This window comes from Zalophus californianus, chromosome 1 (assembly GCF_009762305.2).
Source record: "Zalophus californianus isolate mZalCal1 chromosome 1, mZalCal1.pri.v2, whole genome shotgun sequence".
Lineage (NCBI taxonomy): Eukaryota > Metazoa > Chordata > Mammalia > Carnivora > Otariidae > Zalophus > Zalophus californianus.
The window spans coordinates 46156602-46178913 of NC_045595.1; the positions used below are offsets into that span (position 1 = coordinate 46156602).

At 40.7% G+C, this 22312-nt stretch overlaps 1 protein-coding gene across 3 annotated transcripts in view; it reads right to left on the reverse strand.

Annotated features, from left to right (window-relative positions):
- Positions 1-9902: 9902 nt before the first annotated feature.
- Positions 9903-22312, reverse strand: part of SUMF1 (sulfatase modifying factor 1) — a 97708-nt gene continuing 85298 nt past the window's right edge. For all 3 annotated transcript variants that reach the window (XM_027586482.1, XM_027586483.1, XM_027586481.1), the window contains 2 exons: positions 21510-21569; positions 9903-11029 (listed from right to left, as the gene is read on the reverse strand). In XM_027586482.1, the coding sequence (XP_027442283.1) occupies positions 10919-11029; positions 21510-21569 (171 nt within the window). In that variant the 3' untranslated portion in view covers positions 9903-10918. The remainder of the gene's footprint in view (positions 11030-21509; positions 21570-22312) is intronic.

The window sequence follows — 22312 nt, forward strand, 5'->3', positions numbered from 1 at the left end:
CGGACTGAGATCATGACCTGAGCTGAAGGCAGACACTTAACTGACTGAGCTACCCAGGTGCCCCTAATTCAGCTATTTTAAAAAGGTCTAGACCTATATAGTACTTTCCTGAGGTGTACAAAATAGATGAAATGAATAGTGTTTATGATTCCATTTTGTTTTATAAAAACCAAATACAGGGATGCCTGGGTGGCTCAGTCGGTTAAGCATCTGCCTTCGGCTCAGGTCATGATCCCAGAGTCCCGGGATCAAGCCCCACATTGGGCTCCCTGCTCAGCGGTTAGTCTGCCTCTCCCCCTGCTTGTGCTTGTGGTCTCTCTCTGACAAATAAATAAAATCTTTAAAAAAAATGAAAATAGAAATAAAAACCAAATACAAGTTGTATATACTGTGCCTGATTTCTGTGTATATATGTATATATTTATAAATTGTCTGTGTTCAATATATACATGTGTACTATATGTTTGCAAATGCAAAGAAAAAAAAAACCTGGGAAGATACAGTAACTGTTGATAGTAGTTACCTGCTGGCCCAGATTCAGCAAACCAGAACTTATAAAATGAAGGGCTTCTAAGAATACGTTGTGTATTTTTTAGAGTTTCTAGGTTTACCCTATGTGTTTTACTGTTCTTATAATTTAAAAATATAGCAAAGAGTTTTCTAATGAAATTTGAGGGATAGTTATTAATAACATAATTGTTAATAAAGGCAGTAGAAATTCAGAAAATAATTAGAGTAAAAAGATGAGAGATGATTCCAAAGCCTCTTCCCCCCTGCAGGTCACATTCATCATCTCCATCTCCTCTAAAAAACTAGAGATTGGGGCACATAGCGGGCTCAGTCAGTGGAGTGGTGATTCTTAATCTCGGAGTCGTAAATTTGAGCCCCATGTTGTGTGTAAAGAGTACTTTAAAAATTTTTTTTAATTAAAAAAATACAAAGTTAGAGATAGAGATGGACACTTTCGAACAATGTTTTCCTATGGAAAAGAGGTTTGCACCCCCCTTTTCTGTCCCCTCTCCCTAGCCTTCCCAAATCCAGAGTACCCCTAAATAAAAAGTTCTCCAACTCTAGAGATCATTTGTACAAAAACAGCAAAAACCCAACACAGCCTGGCCACTAGAGGGGGAACATTACACATAAAACCAGTGTAAATTGCCACCTCACATAAAAACATTCCCAGAGGGAGGTATGAGGTCTGGCTCCAAAAGGGGTCGTCCAAAGCTAACAGGCCACAAGCAATAATCAATGTGATTCAGCCCTTGGCTTGCCTAATATGTCCTGAAGCAAAAGGTTTTGTTAATAAATAAAAAGTTACAAATGTGAATGTGGTTCCCATATTAGTGAGGGTTTCTTCCCTCCCCGCCAGAACTGAATATTTACAAATGTTCTGGAACCAAGGCAAACTGAGTTGGAAGCTGCCCGGAAACTGCATCCAGTTTGTAGCCCAGAGCAGAGTTAGGAGAGAGGGAGGAACCTGAGCCTAGTTTCACAAGGACCAGGGGATTTCATCTTACCAAGGAAGCCCTCTCCTGCTTTTTCACAGGGCTATTTAACAAGCCTGGTGCAGGGCACTTTTCCTTTCATTCTTCACACATGATCTCAATGGTCTTTATCAGCTGTATTCTTTTCATGGATTTGAGCCTGGTACAAATGAGCTGATAATGCACCTTTTGATCATTATTTCCAGAGGATCTGTGTTTCCCATACACTCAGCCCCCTCCCACCTCAGCCCACCCCCCAAATCCACTTCTTTATGGATACATAAGCATTTTATAAAAAGAAGTGGCATATTCTGGAGGCGGGGGGGGGGGAAGGCTATGATGAAAACATGCCTTTTGAAAATGTGTAGCCTTAACCTTGGATAGCTCATTACCATATGGAGAAGGATGACCACATCAACCTTCCAAGTTTGGAATGGACGTAAAACAGGTCAAAGGTTTACATGCAGATAACCCTATTCTGACTCTTTTAAACCTTCCTGACTCGAATTCTACCTTTTCTAGAAGTACTTCCACTTAATTTTCAAAATCTGAAAGGCAACCAGGTTTAGTAACTTGCCCAAAGTCATAATACTAGCAAGTGGTAGGATAAGAATTTAAACCTAGACAGTCTGGCTCCAGAGTCCATGTTCTTAACCACGAATCCATTCCACCCTCTTGCCCCTGGCCTTTTTTTCTCCCTGAGGCTATCGCCGCCCCAGTATTCTCCCCTCTTCACCCTTCCCCACCCCACACTCACAAAACCTCGGGTTTAATGGTCCAGTGGCGAGAACGTCAGTCTCAAAACCGGTATGAGGGCTGGTTCTGTCTCATGCAGCTGTGTCTCCTGGGCACCTCACAAATACTGCGAGTCCTAGTTTCCCCAGGGCACACTGGAAATACTAACCAAAAATAACTGGTTCCTCCCAAGATTGCCTGCAGATTAAATTAGACCTTGTACAGAAAGCACCGAGCACAGTGCCTGACAAAGGGGTGCCTGAAATTGTTGGCTGGAAAGCAAACCAGCCAAGAAAAGAGGCAGAACAATCACAATTTAGGGCAAAATGAAAAAATCCACCAGGAGAAAGTGAAGCTGTTTCGTGAAAGTAAAACTTTGGTCTTTCTCACTGGCTTTACGATACAACTGCCCTCGGAGGAGGTGTACATGGTGACATGCAGGGTCCCACCAGCCTGTCACCTTGAGTAGAGGCTGCACTAGTGGGGGGGGAATCTTACACTACGTGTACCTAAACTTGTGAGGCCCTTCCGGGGGACTCCTACTAGATCAAAGTGATTCCAGGGACTGTTTGGGGTAGTCCAAACACAAGACTGTCTTTCAAAGGACCTGAGTCCATATCACCTCTGCATTGCACAGATCTCCCAAAATGAACACAAGTGCTCCAGAACAGTTAATTTTACTTCCTCTTGTGGTCACTTAAGCTCAATTGTTCTTGACTGTTTTCAAAAGAGATGGAGAAGGGCTGGTCATTATTCCCAAACAAATTTGGACTCTATCAGACCTTGTTTTTCTCCTAGAGCCATAGCTCCCACACTTTTGGCTCTCAGGACCCTTCAACATGCCCACAAATTATTGAAGACCCCAGAGCAGAGTTTTCGTCATGTGGGCTATAGCTAGAGACATTTAGCATATTACAAATTATGACTGGGACATTTTTAAAACATAAAAGTATACAGGCTTATATTTTATGTAGTCTCTGGAAAATCTCACCATACACTTGTGAAATAATGAAAATTAAAAAGGCAAATAACTTCTTAATACTATTGTGAGAATAGTTCTGACTCAACCCCCTGCAAGGGAGTTGGAGATCTCCAGGGCTCCACAGACGATATTTGGAGAACTGCCTACCACCAACGCCTATGAGTGCTGTCTGCCAAACCCTCAACTCGTCTCCTTTGGACATCACATTGATTTTTAAATCTAATCATTTAGACGTGAGTATCTAGATCCTGGATCAATAATCTCAGAGAAGGATTAAATGAGAAAGAAGAATTTCAATGACTAAGCAGAATTTCCTAAACCACTGAAATGTAAATTGTTTTCTATAGCATTGAAAACACCACAAAAAAATGTTAACAGGCTGATCAACGTATTGTGGGCCAACACACTGCCCTCCCTTTTCTATTTTCCTTTTTATTTATTTATTTATTTGAGAGAGAGAGAGAGAGGCATGAAGCATGCGGGGGCGGAGGGCAGGGGTTGTGCGGGGGGAGAGAGAATCCCAAGCAGACTCTATCCAGCACGGAGCCCAATGCCAGGCTCAATCCCACCACCCTGAGATCATGATTGGAGCTGAAATCAAGAGTCAGACGTTTAACCAACTGAGCCACACAGGCGCCCCTCCTTTTTTAAATATTGTCAAGAGTAATTATGGAATCATAGGATATCTAAGAATGATCTTTTCATTAGTATTAAACCTAGCAGAGGATCTTTGTGAGGTGGATTCAAGAGAAAAAGCTTAAGAATTATACAATTTATATAGCAATAACCAGATCTCCTTTAATGAGAACTTTATGGGACAAATGAACCATGTAATTTCAGGGTATTTTCAAATTCAAGTGTTGACAGAGATTTGGGGATCAATCACGTCAGCTTTTTTTTCCCCCAGTGTTTGAGGTACAGGTCAATTTCATGCTTTTATATTCAGCCTCCTCATTCTTTGTTACTGCTGGCCCATTATGCTCTCAGTCCTACAGGAGTCACCCCTGGCTGACCAGAACCCTCTGGTAGTACCTCCTTGCTCCTCCACCTTTAATAATCATATTGATAATAGGAACAAGTACCTAGTAAACACCCAAGTACTTTGTGCTGAACTTTATTTTTGCATTATTCCATATCTTTCCACAACTCCAAGAGGGAGGTACTCTTACTATCTCCATTTTACCTGAGAGGACATTACTTGCCTTTAGGTCTCACAGGTAAGTATGTGGTGGGGCATGGATATGATCCCAGACAATCTTTTTTTTTAAATTTTTTTAAATTTTATTTATTAGAGAGAGAGAGAATGAGAGAGAGAGAGAGCACAAGAGGGAAGAGGGTCAGAGGGAGAAGCAGACTCCCTGCTGAGCAGGGAGCCCAATGTGGGACTCGATGCCGGGACTCCAGGATCATGACCTGAGCCGAAGGCTGTCGCTTAACTAACTGAGCCACCCAGGCTCAGATCCCAGACAATCTTATTCCAGTGTTCTCCTCACATGATGCTAAACTGCCTTTTAAAGACAGTCATTGAAGAGATTAAAGGAACATCCTTCCATGTCACTTAAAAGTAAATAAATACAATTTTATTTGGAGTGTCTGAAGCAGAGAAAAATTGTGGCCTTCTAAAAAGCAACCACAAAGGGCCCTTCCTCGTTAGCACCAAACTAAATGCAGGTGAACATTTTATCAGTGCCACCTGACAAGGCACGGCTTCTCTCCTTTCCCCATCGTCTGTTAGCTGGTTTCACTTTCCCCTAAGCATTGATTCAGGGCTTTTAACATGACCCGGTTGAGGTGCCAAACTGACATGTTGGAAAAGAGTTGCTCTCATCAGTCTTCCATTTCCTCAGCAAAGAAAACGGGAGTTTGTCACACACGGCCCAGACCGGGGAGCAGGAGAGCAATCCTATCTGACCTTCAATTATTCTGAAATGGGATCGCCTTCTTGCCTGACAACTGTGACTAATTCCAAAGGCCCAACCAGGCTTCTCATCATGACTACTTGGGGGCCAATTACCATTTGGGGGCAGATTAGAATCTGAGCTGAAAAATTCCACCCCTTAATGCTAATCCCTTGAGCTTTCCAATCCTAAATAGGGCAAGTTTCGGAAAAGAGCATTTCTCAATAGCCTACCTGAATATGATCTGTAATGATTTTGCTTAATCAAAAAAATTAAACTCCTGCTCTCACGGTCTAACTAAACACAAGAGTCAGAGGAAGGAAGAAGTTCTGGCCAGCTACCAAGGCTCCATCTGAGGCTCTTGGAGTTAATTTCCATGGTGTTTTAAACATTTGAAACAACAAAGGCTAGCTTTCACTAATAGCACAACTGATTCCAGCAAATCTATAAATATAAGGCCTGTTCTAGGGTAGTTTGTATTATAGAGAATTAAGTTTCAATAAATGAAATGAAAACCAAAGGCAAGAAAGAGACATTTCTGCCATTCTCAGATAGGAATCTGCAAACTCGGTAATAAGTGCTAAAGTTAATGGGAACGGACTGCCAGGGGCACATGATTTCAGGTCGGATGGGGTGGGGATGGAGGAGAGGAGTCTCATAAGGCATTCCTATGTAACACGTCCTTGGGCCCAAGCCACTGCCCTTTCTCACACTTGGACATTTAATCTGTATTTTTCAGATAGAAATACATGAGATTTTGTGTTCCATGAAATGAATCAAATTTTCATAATTTAGGCTGAAAAGTGGCATCCCCACAGACCAAATCTGGCTACAGAAACAATTTATTAAGTCTCCACTGTTTGTTTGTTTTTCATCTGAACTGGCGGGCTACATAACTCAAAAAAGACTTCACATGAAAACGCAGGTATCCAGCTACACTCGGAAACTGGACAACTGAGCCACTCTGAACTCATATTTCTGATACAGCAACCCCTTTAGAAAGGGCATCACTCACACTCAGCCTGCATCTTGCCTGTGGCCCTATTCCCATGACAGCCCTGCTCTGTACCTCCTGTTTTTCTTCAAATAGCCAGTCCCCTTATGAGAAATATTGCCAATGGTGTGGTATTTGTTGGAAGGAAGGAGAGACGAAGAAATGCATGCAAAATATCATGTAAAAAAAAATAAATCCCATACCAGCCTCTTTAATTAACTTCCTTAAGTCTCAGAAAACACATTTCCATGTGTTTTTCAAAATACTCCTTTCACTGTCAACTATGGATTTTATCACACACAACAATTCTATGTGTAGCTTGAAAACATGGTCTTTTCTGAAAAGGTGATTAGCAAGAGGACTAGAACTCTGAGATTCTCATGGATCCCAGGCCCACTGCCTTATTTTATGTCAACAACAGATTTCTCAGTAAAGAAAATCCAGGGAAAACAGAATTTACCAACACACTAGTTTGGAGCCACTACTCCACCACACCCCAAATCAATACTAAAATAAATGGCACCTTCCATTTCTTCAGTGTCATAGTGAAAACAGAGAGGCTTTGTCCAAAAAAAAAAAAAAAAAAAAAAAAGCAGGAGGGAGAAGAGAGGAAGAAAAAAAATGTCTAAACTAATGGAGATCTGTATTCCATTTTAAGCTGCAGGCTGGACCACACAAAGTCTGAGGCATCCACGTAATTTGATATTTTCCACAAAGGAAATGTCACACTTGATCACCACTACCATCACTATCCATCCCCCTACCCCGTTCTAATCATGTTTGCAAGGCTTAAAATTTTATTTATTTATTTATTTAGACAGTTTGAAGGGTGGGGGGAGGAGGGAGGTACAAGGGATAAAGGGAGAGGGAGAGAGAGAATCTCAAGCCGACTCCACGCTGAGTGCAGAGCCTGATGTGGGGCTTGATCTCATGACCTTGAGATCATGACCTGAGCTGAAATCAAGAGTCAGATACTTAACCGACTGAGCCACCCAAGCACCCCTAATCATGTTTACAAGCCTTTATTTTTTTTATTTTTTTAAAGATTTTATTTATTTGAGAGAGAGAATGAGAGAGAGAGAGAGCATGAGAAGGGGGAGGGTCAGAGGGAGAAGCAGACCCCCCACTGAGCGGGGAACCCGATGTGGGACTCAATCCCGGGACTCCAGGATCATGACCTGAGCTGAAGGCAGTCGCTTAACCAACTGAGCCACCCAGGCACCCTTTACAAGCCTTTAAAAAAGAAGATATGACTTGCCTCCCACTCAGCTTTTCAGGTACAGTCCTGAAACCCAATTAAGATTGTCCAGGAAGGAGGACCAAAGCCGATTTAAGAGCAAACCTCAAATTCCCTCCATCCTGCAATGGGGCAAGAAATAAGAAAAGCCCAAATCTACTGTAAGAGCTCCTTAAAAGCAGACAAACCAATCCCAGATTTTCAATACTGGTATTAGCACATAATCCACATCATCTGAACTGCTGCGGGAAGTATTTCTGTGGTGCAGAATAAGTGGCCAGTAAGCAGACGATGGAAGACAGTAGAATGTTGCAGTCATGTTGGGGCATATGCAATTCCAAGTGTGCTTTGTGATAACTAGGGGTAAACTTCCTTGGAGTTTAAGAGAAAACTTAGAAATATATGAAACCTTCAGAAAAAAGCAATTAAAAATCTCATCAGGTGCAAGCAGTGGTTTATTTGGTGGCTTCAAGAATTGCCATACCTTCCACCACATGAAGCTCTGTGAAAAGCTGAGGGTGCAGATAAAGATGTTATGAAGACACTGCCCATACCCCTCAAAAAATGAGTGATGGGGTGCCTGGGTGGCTCAGTCGTTAAGCGTCTGCCTTCAGCTCAGGTCATGATTCCAGGGTCCTGGGATTGAGTCCCACATCGGGCTCCCTCCTCTGCGGGAAGCCTGCTTCTCCCTCTCCCACTCCCGCTGCTTGTGTTCCTGCTCTCACTATCTTTGTCTCTGTCAAATAAATAAGTAAAATCTTTAAAAAGAAAATGAGTGATAAAGAAGTGTACACCCCAGTCAGATTTTGACTTTAAGATTTACTTATTTAAGGAGGGGGGTGAGAGAGAGCAGGGGGAAGGGCAGAGGGAGAGGGAGACAAGCAGACTCCCTGCTGAGTGGGGAGCCCGACCCCAGGACCCTGAGATCATGAGCCAAAATCAAGAGTCAGATGCTCAACCGACTGAGCCACCCAGGCGCCCCCAGATTTTGACTTTTGAAGGGGTCTCTATTAAAAGCAAGTGTCTTCCAGGACTTGTGTCTTGGAGAATGAAGAAGGAACCCCAAGGGTGTAAGGCTGCAAAGGGCTGACTGGCTATGAGGCTGGCTACAGTGTCACTGGAGATTCAATGGAGCTACTGGTGTCATAGGATAGTTATTATTTTTGTTAATGCTCCAGTTACAACGTTCCGTAAGTTTCGAGTGCTCTGCCGCTCGCCCTATTTTTCCCTTATGTCCCCTATGTTTTGCGTGCAGTTCTGCAGAAGAGGAGGTCTTTCCAGACTGCGTGGACAGCATTAAAGCTAAGGTTATTCCATTGCCATCTGGTTGGTCTGCTCATGGGTCAGGAGGGCAACAGTATCAAGTATAGAGGTCATGGCTGTCTGGAGTTCCGTGCGCTTGTTGACTGGTAACCTAGAAATGTGCTTCTTAAATGAACGGCTTGTTAGGATTTCATCTTAAATGCTTTCCAATATTATGCTGCTGCTAAAAATGCAATTCTGAAGACTAAGCCAAAACACACCCCAAAATATTTATGCTATATCACAGTCATTAACAAGAGAAGAATCCAAACATCCACACTAAAAATATAACCATGTTTAAAAAAAAATACAAGCAGGTGGGAGGTAACAAGTAAAAACAAAAACTGCACTTGAGCAGTGGTGACTTTAAGAATAAAATACCTTATTTTTCACATTAGCTTTTTCAATTAAGCAAATGAATTTTTTGTTTGTTTTGCCTGGAATTTATTATCAGTTGGTGAAAGTTTGTAGAGAAATATTTTGTATCCACAAAATGGCAGATTAACAAACATAGCTGAACATCCCAGCAATACCGCTGTTTCTCAAGACAAATATTTTAATGTTAGCAGGCTATGCACCAGAGTAGCAATCAAGTGTTGGTTGAACACTTATGACAATTATCTGGCTTAATTTTTGAACAAGCAACATAAAGATGAGCCATTTCTTTCAAATGACATGCTAGAAATGTCCGAGGGGTCTTCAAGGACTGGGGAATCATGCTGGGCTCCTGATGGCAGGGGCATCTGGGTGAAAGCCTTCACTCTAAAACGAGGTGCTCTCCTACATGTGAAGCAGCTATTGGGATTTACAGGACCCCGACCGAGGTCATGCCCTTGCCTCTCTGCCTCATCTACCAAGGCACAAAGAAGCAAGGTTATACTAAGGTTCCTGGCCAAACAGCCTTGCTTTCTGGAATAAAAATTCCCACAAACTGCTCACACATCAAAGTTATCAAGTAGCTAACAGACATGAAAGCTTTATAGCAAATAAAACACATACATACCACAAAGACATTTCTTTTTCTTTTTTTTTTTTAAAGGTTTTATTTATTTATTTGGCAGAGAGAGAGAGAACAAGTAGGCAGAGAGGCAGGCAGAGGGAGAGGGAGAAGCAGACTCCCCGCCGAGCAGGGAGCCCGATGCAGGGCTCGATCCCAGGACCCTGGGATTATGACCTGAGCCGAAGGCAGCCGCTTAACCGACTGAGCCACCCAGGTGCTCCCACAAAGACATTTCTTTAAAAGAAAACACAGTGGAGGGAAACAAAAGGATACCAGCTTTAGCAGATACCAGTTTATTCAACATAGTGCATGATTCAGAGCATCTGATATTCCACAACCAACAAGATATCCTACTTCCCTATTATAAAATACCGGACACCCTGAAGAGCGTTAATTCAAGGTTCTTGTTCCTCTTCTCCATCTAGAATTAAACAGGTTTCTTCGTGTAGTACACATTTCACATTCACCGAAGGCTTTGGGGAGAGGGGGGAAATAGGGCATATAACCACCCCCCGGACCAAAGGCACTTAATGTTAAAAGACAAAGCACAGTAGAGTCACCCCACAGACATTCCTGCGTGGTCAGAGTGCTGAACTTAAGCACACTACCAGGGGCCCACGTGGGATTCATTGTAACAATGTAAAAGACACTGATTTCCTTGAAAACACAAAGTGCAGTATGATTATAAAGACTCATCACCACCACCTTTTCCGCCACCCCACCCTTTTCTCAAAATAATACCTAAGAGACCTCTTATTTTACATGATTAGTATCACCCAAGGTTCACACATGGAAAAAAATAGCTAAAAAATCATCTGCCATAAACTCTTACTATGAAATCACAATAGAATCTGATATACACATAGAATTTGTGAGCTGGAGAAGGCCTCAGAGATCATGCTGTGCTTTCCTTCACCAGACAGAGGAGGTCACTAAGGCCTCGGAAGGTCAAGTGTGGGACCCTGAGAACTAGCCCTGGTGGGAGATCCTGGGAAGAACACTTGTCTTCTGAAGTTTCACTCAGGGTCTCCTCCACCCCCTTCCTCTGTCAAAGACTCTCTGAAGGAAAGCACAGCGATGATCTCCAGAAATGCACCACACAATAAAGCACATATGCCGACGCAAGTCAGTGATTTGGTCTCGCAAGGTGGTTCCTTTGGCCACTGGGCAGGTATGCAACCCACCTCAGAGTGGGAATTCTTCACTCAAAGTCGTTCAACATTCTGAGGAAAGCCGAGGGCAGGTCAGACACGGCTTCTGGGATTTGGGAAGGCTCATCTCGGCTCTTAGCCCGTGGTGGGCTGATGGTCAGCAGCACAGCGGAATCCCAGATTGGAAGCTGAGCTGTCGGGTGTGTTCTGGCTTCGAGCAGCACAGCGATACCTGTAGCAGTAGGACTGGCCAGAGACAGAGAGAAAGGTGAGTATTCTCAGACTCGGTGATAGGCTCTCAATTGTCAGATTCGTGCTGCACCCAAGTACCAGCCATAGGGAAGGCAGGCCTACCGGGAGACAGGGCTTTCCCCACAAACACCCCCTCGGCATACTGAGCATGTAGTTTTGGAAAGGGCCGCACCTTCAGAGTTCACCACATAGACTCCATTGTTTACCTTATAAACAGACATAGATATGGTGCAAAGATGTTAGTGCCAGCATTACTTAGAACAGTAAAAAAAACCCAGGTAACAAGCAATGACTACAGAAGTTATGTGCATCCACATATGAGATTACTAAGCAACCATTAAAAGTCATGTTTTTATGTAATACTTAATGACATAGGAAATTCTCATGATACACTGTTAAATGAAAAATCAGAATACAAAAACTGTGAGTGTGGTATGATCTCAAGCTATATAATTACACATGTCAAAGACAAAAAAGACTGCAGATTCAAAATGCACCACAATACAAACAGTAGTTATATTTGAGCAATGGAGTTTCAAATTTCCTCTGATAAGTATGTATTACTTTCATAACTTGAAAAGTTATTTTTACATTTAAAGTACATGACATTAAACCAAATAATAAAGCTAAATGGTAAATGAGAAAATATTAATTATGAACATTAAGATATTTAATATTCAACAGAGTGGCAAAAATTAAACAGCAAGCCTAGGAACATAAAGAGTGGGAAAGGCTGTGAAAAACATTTTTTGAAATACTTTGCTTTTGGGGGTGCCTGGGTGGCTCAATCGGTTAAGCATCTGACTTTGGCTCAGGTCATGATCTCAGGGTCCTGGGATTGAGCCCTGCGTCAGGCTCCTGGCTCAGCGCAGAGTCTGCTTCTCCCTCTCTCTCTGCCCCTCCCCTTCTTCATGTGCTCTCTCTTTCTCTCTCAAATAAATAAAATCTTAAAAAAAAAGAAATACATTGCTTTTGGATTAGCTATAAGGCTATACATTACTGTGTGGGGGATATTTTGTATCTGTTTTATTTTCTAGGAGCAGAGAACACACACATACATGTGCGCAAACACACAGACATTGAGTACCTAGCACACTCCAGGGATGTGAGGCACTGCAAGTATTATTTCACTGGGTCAGAAGAGCCCAGAGAAATTAAATGGGTTATCCAAGATGACACACTTGTGAGGGAAGTAGAATTCAAACCCAGCTCTGACAGTGCACTTGCCTCTATAGCAAAATTCCATACTCCTAGATGGAAAGACAGGACATCTCATGCTTCTTTCCCACCCCCATACACCTGTCCTGCAGGGACATGCCTACTTGCACACGTAAGAAAGCCTAACACTCATCACTGGCCACCTAGTAGGTATTCAATCTGTGGTTATTGCATTACTGCACTTACATCAAAACTTTCCATATTCCAAAAACAACCATGCATGGAACTCTTACATACTAGGATTGTACTCTGATCCAAAATAACAGAGAATGAAAATAGTTATCCTGTGCAGCATGAGCATTAATGCTGAGTTGACCCAGTGAAACTAAAGTCCCTGCCAGGTGGTTAAAAATATTGCACAAAGAATCATGTAGAGTAACTTTGGGACTCGTGAAGGAGAGATCATTTGTGGAGGGAAAAATAGGTCTGCATGACGAGGTTGTTTTTATTTTTTCTTAATTCTTATTCTCCTTTTTCTCACAGAAGTTGAGTGTTTCTAATCTTCATAAAAATTATCTCTAAAGCTGCCACAGAAATTGTCTGGAGTACATCCACCATAAAGAGAAAGACATACTGGTTTGCCTTCTATAGATAGTGAAACAATAGCAACCAATTTTCTCATTTTCCCTGTGGCCAGTGAGGAATAGAACATATTATCAATATTCAGGCAGGCAGAGGAAGATGAACAAAAAATGGGCCTGAAATCATTAAAAAACTGATGGCATCTGCTATACTACCTGTGCCTGCCATGCGATGGAAGCTCTGAAATGACTAGAAGTTACCACACAGGAGCATGCGGCTGCAGCCTCATTCCAGGGGCCCCTGGGTGGTGCAGTCAGGTAAGCGTCCAACTCTTGCTTTCAGGGCAGGTCATGATCTCGTGGGTCATGAGATCGAGCCCCACGTCAGCCTCCACGCTCGGCAGGGAATCTGCTTGAGATTCTCTCCCTCTGCCTCTCACCCCACCAGTGCACTCGCGCAAGTGTGCTCTCTTTCTCTCTCTCAAATAAATAAATAAATCTTCAAAAAAACGAAGCCTCATCCCACATAGGCCCTACTCACCGGGTTGCTATGAAGCAATAGTGCTCTGGTATTTCTAGAATCAAACTCCAGTGGATAATCCAGGGTCCCATGTTACCAAGTGTGTGTAGTGAATTCTACATTGGAGCAAGAATCGAGTTCAGGGGCAGGCAAGCATCTAGACATGGACATCCTTGTTCCATAACTGTACCACACATGACAAAAAACAAACAAGCATTTCCTGATTGCCTGTGTGCACACCCACAGAGAAAGCCTGACTGAGGGCACGGTCTTGTCCTGCTGGAGATCACAGGCTGGCAGAGGGAAAAATGACAACACATCAAACAGCTATAAAACATGCTAGGGTTAAAAGATTCTGAGGTTTTTATTAATCCATGTAAAGGAATGGTCCCTTGTAGAAAGTCAAAGTCTCTAGGAAAGACTTTGGAAAGACTTCTAGAAGGCAAAACTTGGCCATAGCTGGATTTACATGATATGGCAGTGGTCTTAGGACTTGAGCATACACACAAGAACAGGCTGAATTCAGAGCTTAAGTACCTACTTCTGGGCCACACACCCAAAGCTTCTGACTCAGTCAATCTAGTGTGGAGTCTAAGAATTCACATTTCTAACAAGCTTCTCTAGGTGCTGCTGATGCTATGGGACCCAAGGGCTGCAGTTTGAAAAGAACTCATTTATAGAATTTAGAAAGGAGGAAAGAAGGTATATTAAGTAGAGAAAATAATGATATCGGAGGCATGAAAATGGAAAAACTCGGGCCAGTTAAGGGGATAAGTAAGGCCATAGCCTGATCATGTCAGAGCACAGTTTCTTTATTCATTAAATATTCAAGATGTTACAACATGCTGGATGCCTTTCTGGGCATGAGGGATAAAAGGCAGACCAAAGCAGACAATGTACCTGTCAGCAGGAAGCTCACATTCAACAGGGATTAGTCAGACAATAAATAAACCGATAAATTCAAGATTGTTTCTGGTAGTGGTCAGCTTGGAAGAAAGGGAAATAGGGAAAGAGGAGTGGGAGTGAGTAAGTGGCTACTTTAGACAAGGCAGCCTGGGAAGGCCTCTCTGAGGTGGCACCAGGTGAGTTGCCCAAAGATGTGGAGAACAATAATTCCAGGCAAAAGCAATCACTGTATAAAGGCAATAAATGATAAAAAGCAGGAAACATGGGTAGATAAATAGGATGGAGTTACATTACAGGCAGTCTTCTCAGCAGAAAGAATTTGGGCTTGATACAAATGGAAATCGTGACAACCACTGCGCTAATTTACTCACCAGAAAGAGCAAAATCCAACACTCCTTAGCTATTTAACCTTAGGCAAAGCCTTTCTTTTTTTTTTTTTTTTTAAGATTTTATTTATTTATTTGACAGAGAGAGAGACAGCGAGAGCAGGAACACAAGCAGGGGGAGCAGGAGAAGGAGAAGCAGGCTTCCCGCTGAGCAGGGAGCCCGATGTGGGACTCAATCCCAGGACCCCGGGATCATGACCTGAGCCGAAGGCAGATGATTAACAACTGAGCCACCCAGGCACCCAGGCAAAGCCTTTCTGAATCTGTTCCCTTGTCGATGATATAGGGCTATTAATGAAATAATGTCAAAATGCTTCATCTTATCTTTACATAAAAAAAAAAGTAAAGCACTGGACATGTGGAAGTTATTGTAACTGTCACTTTATTAATGAACACAACAGGGGCGACTGGGTGGCTCAGTTGGTTAAGCATCTGCTTTCAGCTCAGGTCATGATCTCAAGGTCCTGAGATCGAGCCCCATGTTGAGCAGACTCTGCAGGGAGTCTGCTTCTCCCTCTCCCTCTGCCCTTCTCCTTGCTTGTGTGCACGCTCTCTCTCAAATAAATAAATAAAATCTTTAAATGAACACAACACTCTTAATTATAGAAACTAACGTTGGCTGTCTTACCTGACTTTTGGGGGGCGTTAATCTGCTTCCTCACTAAAACAAAAGCATTAGCCAGCTTCTCCACCAGTCTTAAATAGCTTCTGCTGGAAAGATAATACTACCAGTATCTGAATGCGGATTTACAGTTGACCCTTGAAGAACATGGGTCTGAACTGCACTAGGTCCGTTTACCTGCATTTTTTAAAAAAACACAGTATAGCACTGTAAACATATTTCCTCTTCTCCTTATAACTTTCTTAACATCTTCTTTTCTCTAGCTTACTTTAAGAATATAGTATATAATATATGTAACATACAAAATAGTGTAATCAGCTGTTTATGTTATCGATAAGGCTTATGGTCATCAGGAGGTTATCAGAAAAGTTTTGGGGGAGTTAAAAGTTTTATGTGGATATCTGATTGCGTGGGGGGGTTGGTGCCCCTAAACGCTGTGATGTTCAAGGGCCAACTGTACATTTGCTACCTACATGCAGAAGTTACTTGCTATATAAATGGGAAAGATGAGGAATATCTCTGGTAACTAAGGCATAGGACTAAGGTCTTTATTGGATGGCATATTTCTCTATGCAACTTCTCTCTCAAATTACATAAAAAACTATTTTAAAATAAGATACTGCTCATATGCCACAAAATTCAGACTGTAACAACTCTGACAAACGATGCCCGACTGGAAGACTGTATTCAGAAGGACTGTGAGGAGGCTGTGACGTAAGACAGTAGGAAAGAGATCCATAAGATAGAAGAGATTTTTGCCATAGCCATATCTGAAGACCTTGGCACACAGAAAATAATTCCATTTTGGGGGGGAAAGAAATAAAAGTGCACTAATAAATGTGGGTAAAATACTATTGACAGCTTACTTAGGAAGCAGGATAAGTGGTTTTTATTGTCATTTTTATGTTTTTTATTTATTTTCTAATTTTTATGCAATGAATTTTTTTTGGCAAAAGAATAAAAGCTTAAAATCAGTGACAACAAAAACAGCTAGTCCTTTATGAAATCACAGCAGTCCCTAAAACCTTCCATTAACCTAAATGACTGTGTAGAACTGAACCCTAAAAAAGCAAGTCTCACCATAAGTTAAAGGGTAAGAGGTCAGGACCACCATAAGACAGTGAATTCACATCATCATTCCATTTCAAATGAACTCATTCACTCAGCAAACATTTATTAATAAGTAGTTCATTTTCAATTCCGATAATGGGCAACTAATAGAACACATAATTAAAGAGGAAAATGGCCTGATTTTAAATGTCCTCATTGCTTTTTCTTTTTCCAGTTCCACTTTTAGCATCAAAAATGGTTATTAATTATGTTAGGTCTTTGAGTGGCTGAAATATGGGTCATTTTACTAATTAAGGACAGAGGTAGTGGGAAGGACCCACTTTAGCCCTTTTTCATCAAAATGGATAATGACTGTGTGAAACTAATCTCAATATCTACACTAAGAAAGTGATCCTGGACTCAGGAACAATCCATTTAAGATAATGCCTTACCCAGCCTTGGGGCTCTGAAGTCAAGTGGGACAGCGATATGGTTTTTATGAGAAGAAGACTTTCAGGGATAAAGGGAAGGTTTAAGGAAAGTGTAGCTCGTTATAAAAAAAAAAATCATTATATAAAATCACACAGCATTACCCTGGTCTCTCGATTTCACACCCATTGCTCTTGCCATCAACACTAGATCAACTCCTTTCTTAGTAATCTTGGTGTAAAATGGAAGGAGGGTGAGGATTTCCTCCATGTCATCGGTTGGGTTAAAGACCCCACAGAGATTAGTCTAACAACATTCAAGAACAACAGCTAGTATTTCTTGAATACTTACTGTATGAAATCTTCTAAGAAATTCACATGTACTAATTCACTTAATTCTCCCAATAATCATCCAAGGTAGGTATTAGCATCTGCATTGTATACACAGAAAAAAACTGAAGCACAGAGATGTTAATAGTGTGCCTAGGGTCACCTATAAACAGTGGATCCACGATTACAGCCTTTTCAATCCCATTTAAGAGTCTGGGCCTTTAACCCAATACCATGTTTTCTCACAGTTTTTCTTTCTGTGTTCTCATTATTGAAGCTGTACTTTGGATGGACTTTCAACAAGTTATGAATAACCATCAGAGGTTATGTTAGTCATACAAGCTAGCCCTGGTCCATGATCAAAAGTTAAGTCACCTTCTAAGCAAGGTGATTTTTTTCAAAATGAATTACATTTTTTTCTTTATATTGACTTCCTTTCTTTTACTGATTTTCACCTATGCCATAAGAATCATTTCAAGGAGGGGTGCCTGGGTGGCTCAGTCATTAAGCGGCTGCCTTCGGTTCAGGTCATGATCTCAGGGTCCTGGGATCAAGCCCCACATCAGGCTCCCTGCTCGGCAGGAAGCCTGCTTCTCCCTCTCTGACTCCCCCTGCTTGTGTTCCCTCTCTCATTGTCTCTCTCTCTCTCGCTCTCAAATAAATAAATAAATAAATCTCTAAAAAAAAGAATCATTTCAAGGATTCTGCCTCTCTAGTTAGTTCATTAGTTGACTCTTTATTCAAAAGGGAAGGGGGAAAACAATCTAATTATAATAAATGCAATGGTTAATGATGATGGTACTAGTAGTATATACTTTATGCTTATATACTTTGGTCCATTCATTCCTCCTAAGAACCTTACAGTAGGTGCAATTATGGTGTGCATTTTACAATGTAAAAACTGAGGCTTAGAAAGGTTAAGTAAGAAAGGTAACAGACTAGCAAGGAGCAGTTATAGAACTCCAACCCAGATCTAATTTCAGAGTCCACAACTCAATAATTTAATTATAGCTGCCACTCTTTTTTTTTTTTTTAAGATTTTATTTATTTATTTGAGAGAGAGAGAGAGAGAGAGAGAGAGAGAGAGACAGCATGAGAGGGGAGAAGGTCAGAGGGAGAAGCAGGCTCCCCGCTGAGCCGGGAGCCCGATGTGGGACTCGATCCCAGGACTCTGGGATCATGACCTGAGCCGAAGGCAGTCGCTTAACCAACTGAGCCACCCAGGAACCCTATAGCTGCCACTCTTAATCTAGTGAAAAGGATAAGTGCTCTGAAAGTAATTCACAGCCAACACTGTATTGTTTTCCTGATATCACTGAAATACCAGCCTGATGTTAAATACCTATATCATCTACAATTAACTAAATGAAGATCCTGGAGCTAATGTTTTTTTCTGGAAAATCCTATGGATCCCACTGTTTTATTACTTTGCTATTCTCTCTTCTGGAATACTCTCTTCATCATTCTGAACATGACTAAATTAAAACTTACCTTTCAAGTATATAGAAAAGCTCTATATGAATATAAGCTTAATATAAGCTCTAAATGAACCCCTAAAATTTTAAAACAAAGAGTTTTAGCTAATAAGCCAAAGGACAGAAAATGGAGTGATAAAATATGCTTAACTAAAGAAGTCAGAGAAAAGGAAACAAAGAACAGATGAGACAAAAAAGACTACAAATATCAAGATGGCAAATTTAAACTCAGCAATATCAATAACCACATTAAATGTAAATGGTACAGACAATGAAAAGGCAGAGATTATGCCAATAAATTCAACAACTCAGTTAAAATGGACAAATTACTTAACAGGCACAAACTCCCAGAGCTTAATCAAGAAGAAAGAGATAATCTGCATAACCCTGCCACTGGTAACTAAATTAAATTTATGGTTACGACTCTACTCCTGAATGGTTTCCTTGGGGGAATTCTATCAAGCATTTAAGGAAGAAATACTGCTAATTCTACATGAACTGTTCCAGAAAATTCAAGATGAAGGAATATTTCCCAATTCAATATCTAAACCCAGCAATACAATAATACCAAAACCAGACAAGAAAAGAAAACAACAGACCAATACCCATCATGAGTGTACATGCAAAAATGCTCAATATTTTAACAAACTGAATCCAAAACATATAAAAAGGATAATACATCATAATTAAGCAAGCACAGTCTAGGAAGGCAAAGACGGTTTAACATTTTTTTTTTTAAAGATTTTATTTATTTATTCATGAGAGACAGAGAGAAAGAGAGGCAGAGGGAGAAGCAGGCTCCCAAGGAGCAGGGAGCCCAATGCAGGACTCGATCCCAGGACCCTGGGACCACGACCTGAGCCGAAGGCAGACGCTCAACCACCTGAGCCACCCAGGCGCCCCAAGACGGTTTAACATTTGAAAACTGAAAATCTATGAGCGTAATTTACCATACTGACAGACTGAAAAAGAAAAACCATACAACCATCTCAAAAGGTGCAGAAAAGGCATCCAGAAAAATTTACATCCATTTCTGATAAAAACTCTCAAAAGCTAGGAACAGAAGGAAACTTCCTTGAACTTACAAAGAACATCTCCAAAAACACTACAGCTAATATACCTAACTTTGAAAAGTTGAATGTTTAACCCCTTATGATCAAAAATGAGGTGAGAATGTCTGTTCATACCATTCATATTCAATACTATATTAGAGGTTCTAGCCAATGCAACAGAACAAGAAAAAGTAATGAAAAAGATTTTTAAAAAGTAGAATTGTCTATATTCATAGATGATATAACCACCAATGTAGAAAAACTAAAAGAATCTACAAAAACATTATTAGTAGAGCTGAGTTTATGAAGGTTGAAGAACACAAGATAAACCGATTATACCATGTAAATGTATTTATTAAAAACAGAGATTAAAAGATATTTTAAAAGAATAAGCTAGGAAGCTTATAAAAATACAGATTTAAAATAAGCAAAAAATATGAAATGTTAAAGTAAACACGTTCATGTGCACAGCAATGGAATACTTTTAGTGTTCATGCTTAAAAATGTTTTTTACAAGCATCATTTTCTCTATTTTCTTAAGGGAAAATCTTCTGGTCCTCAAATCTTGCAGAGTAAACGGATTCTCAATTTTTAAAAGGGCCATATGTCACAAACACAACTGGTGGTAATTAAGGTTGTGAGATACTATTCTGCAAAGAGAAATTTACCTATTTTTCATGGAAGTCTGTTTCCCTAGCAAAAGAATTCAGATACACTTGTAGTAACAGCTTGAATGAAAGAAAAAATCAGGGATTAAAGACTGATATGTATGTGAACATTTAAAAGTACCAGGATGACATAGGGCAATGCTTTTAATTTCAAATTAAAATTAGAATTGTAAAGATAAATTTGCCTACATCTTGTCATAAATGTAGGTTTAAAGCATAAAGTAAACTCAAATATGAACTTCCACTTAAATAACTGGATTAACATTTTAAAGAAATACAGAAGATACACACATACACACAATCTACAGAGATTCTCTTTAGACCAGTGGTTTCTAAGCTTTGCGGCATGTTTTCATCCTCCTGAGACCTTTAAAATCCTGATGCCCAGGCCATACTCCAGAGAAATCAAAATGAGCTGAGTGGGGGACTAGGCATCAGTCTTTTTTACAGATCCCAGATGATTCTAATGTGCAACAAAGTTTGAGAACCACTGTTTTCTGGTAAAATTTGATAACACACCCATTGTCAAATTAGTCATTTGATTTGGAGCCCTTATAGGTTGTTTTAAGTCTCTAACTGCCTGGACTAACTGAATTACCATGGAAAACTTTTTGTAATAACCATCTGCAAAATGCCATCTTTGCATAGGGATAGAAAGAAGCTGAAGTGTTGGAGATACTAAAAATACATGATTTAAAGAAAAAAGGGAGAGGTGGTATTCCATTTCCAAACTCCTCAAAAATTTTACTCATGAAACACCAACTCACACTGATCACCCAAGAACAAACAGTTCTGACGCTGAAATCATAGCCCAAAGAGCAGAAACACTCTCTGAGATTGATGTTTATTTCACAAAGCACATACATTATACCTAGAACATTTGTGATGTTTCCATTCCAGTACACCACAATCCACCCTCCATTTCCAACTCTCACCTTAATCTCAACAGGGAATCCCAAAATTTACAGAAGCTTCAAATAAGTGAAGGATATATTTCCAGACAGACATGCTGGAAATAGTATATTGCCCACCCCTGGTTCATGGGACAATAAAGTTCTCTCAATGGGTCAAGATTCAACAGATGGAAATTGGTTAACCATCGATTATTCACAACCTCTGCTTCTTTTCCCCATGCCTGTATCCAAATCTGAAATGAGTATTTTTTTTTTTTTTTTTTACTTTGATGAGGATAGGTATGTATTAGCAGAGGTGGATGGGACATTTTAGGGCTAAGGTTTACAGTGGATCTATCAACCTATTGTTAGGACACCAGTGCAGAGTTTAATGACTTGGCTTACCTTATGGCACATGTAGGATCCACCTTTCTTCACCCGGTCTTTTCCAGAAGGGGGGCCTTTCTGTGGATGAAGAGAATGAGTCAGTCCAGAAAGCACAGATGTTCCTCATCGACTGGCAGAGTTTGTTTTAGTCCAACCAGCTCTTCATGGCTGCCTCAACTCTTCACAAGCTTTTCTGCCCCCAGGCCCTGAATCTGCACCTACGCACCCTTCCAAATGCCCACCTGTCCAAATCCTACCCACCCTCTAAGGTCCGGCTCAAGTTCCCACTTTGGTGAAATCTTTGTGACTATAGCAAACAACTCCCCCTTCTAAGCCTCCATAATAGCATTTCTCACCTAGGTGACTAATAAGCTGCTTGGCAGCATCTCCTATATCACCTTCTCATGCTGATATGCAAATTTATCCTGCCTAACAACTGGCTTGTTTAAGTGGACTAGCTAGCCTTTTGAATTATGTTTTTGTAATCTTACTGTGCAACACCTAATAAAACCTTTGCTGACTGAAGGACTTTGCTTTTCATCTTTTAAAAAAAATTTTAGGTCAGGTCTATTGAAGTATAATTTACATACAGTAAACTTTAACCTTTTTAATCCTTTTTAAATGCACACATCTGGGGAGTTTTGACAAACGTATAGGCATGTAACCACTACCAAAAATCAAAATACAGAACACAGTTTATCTTTTTCAAAGTGATTTATATAGTGCTGCTATGAACCAAGCATGGATGCAAATATTAACCCATGTAATCTCCATAACTTTTTTTTTTTTAAGATTTTATTTTTAAATAATCCCTACATCCA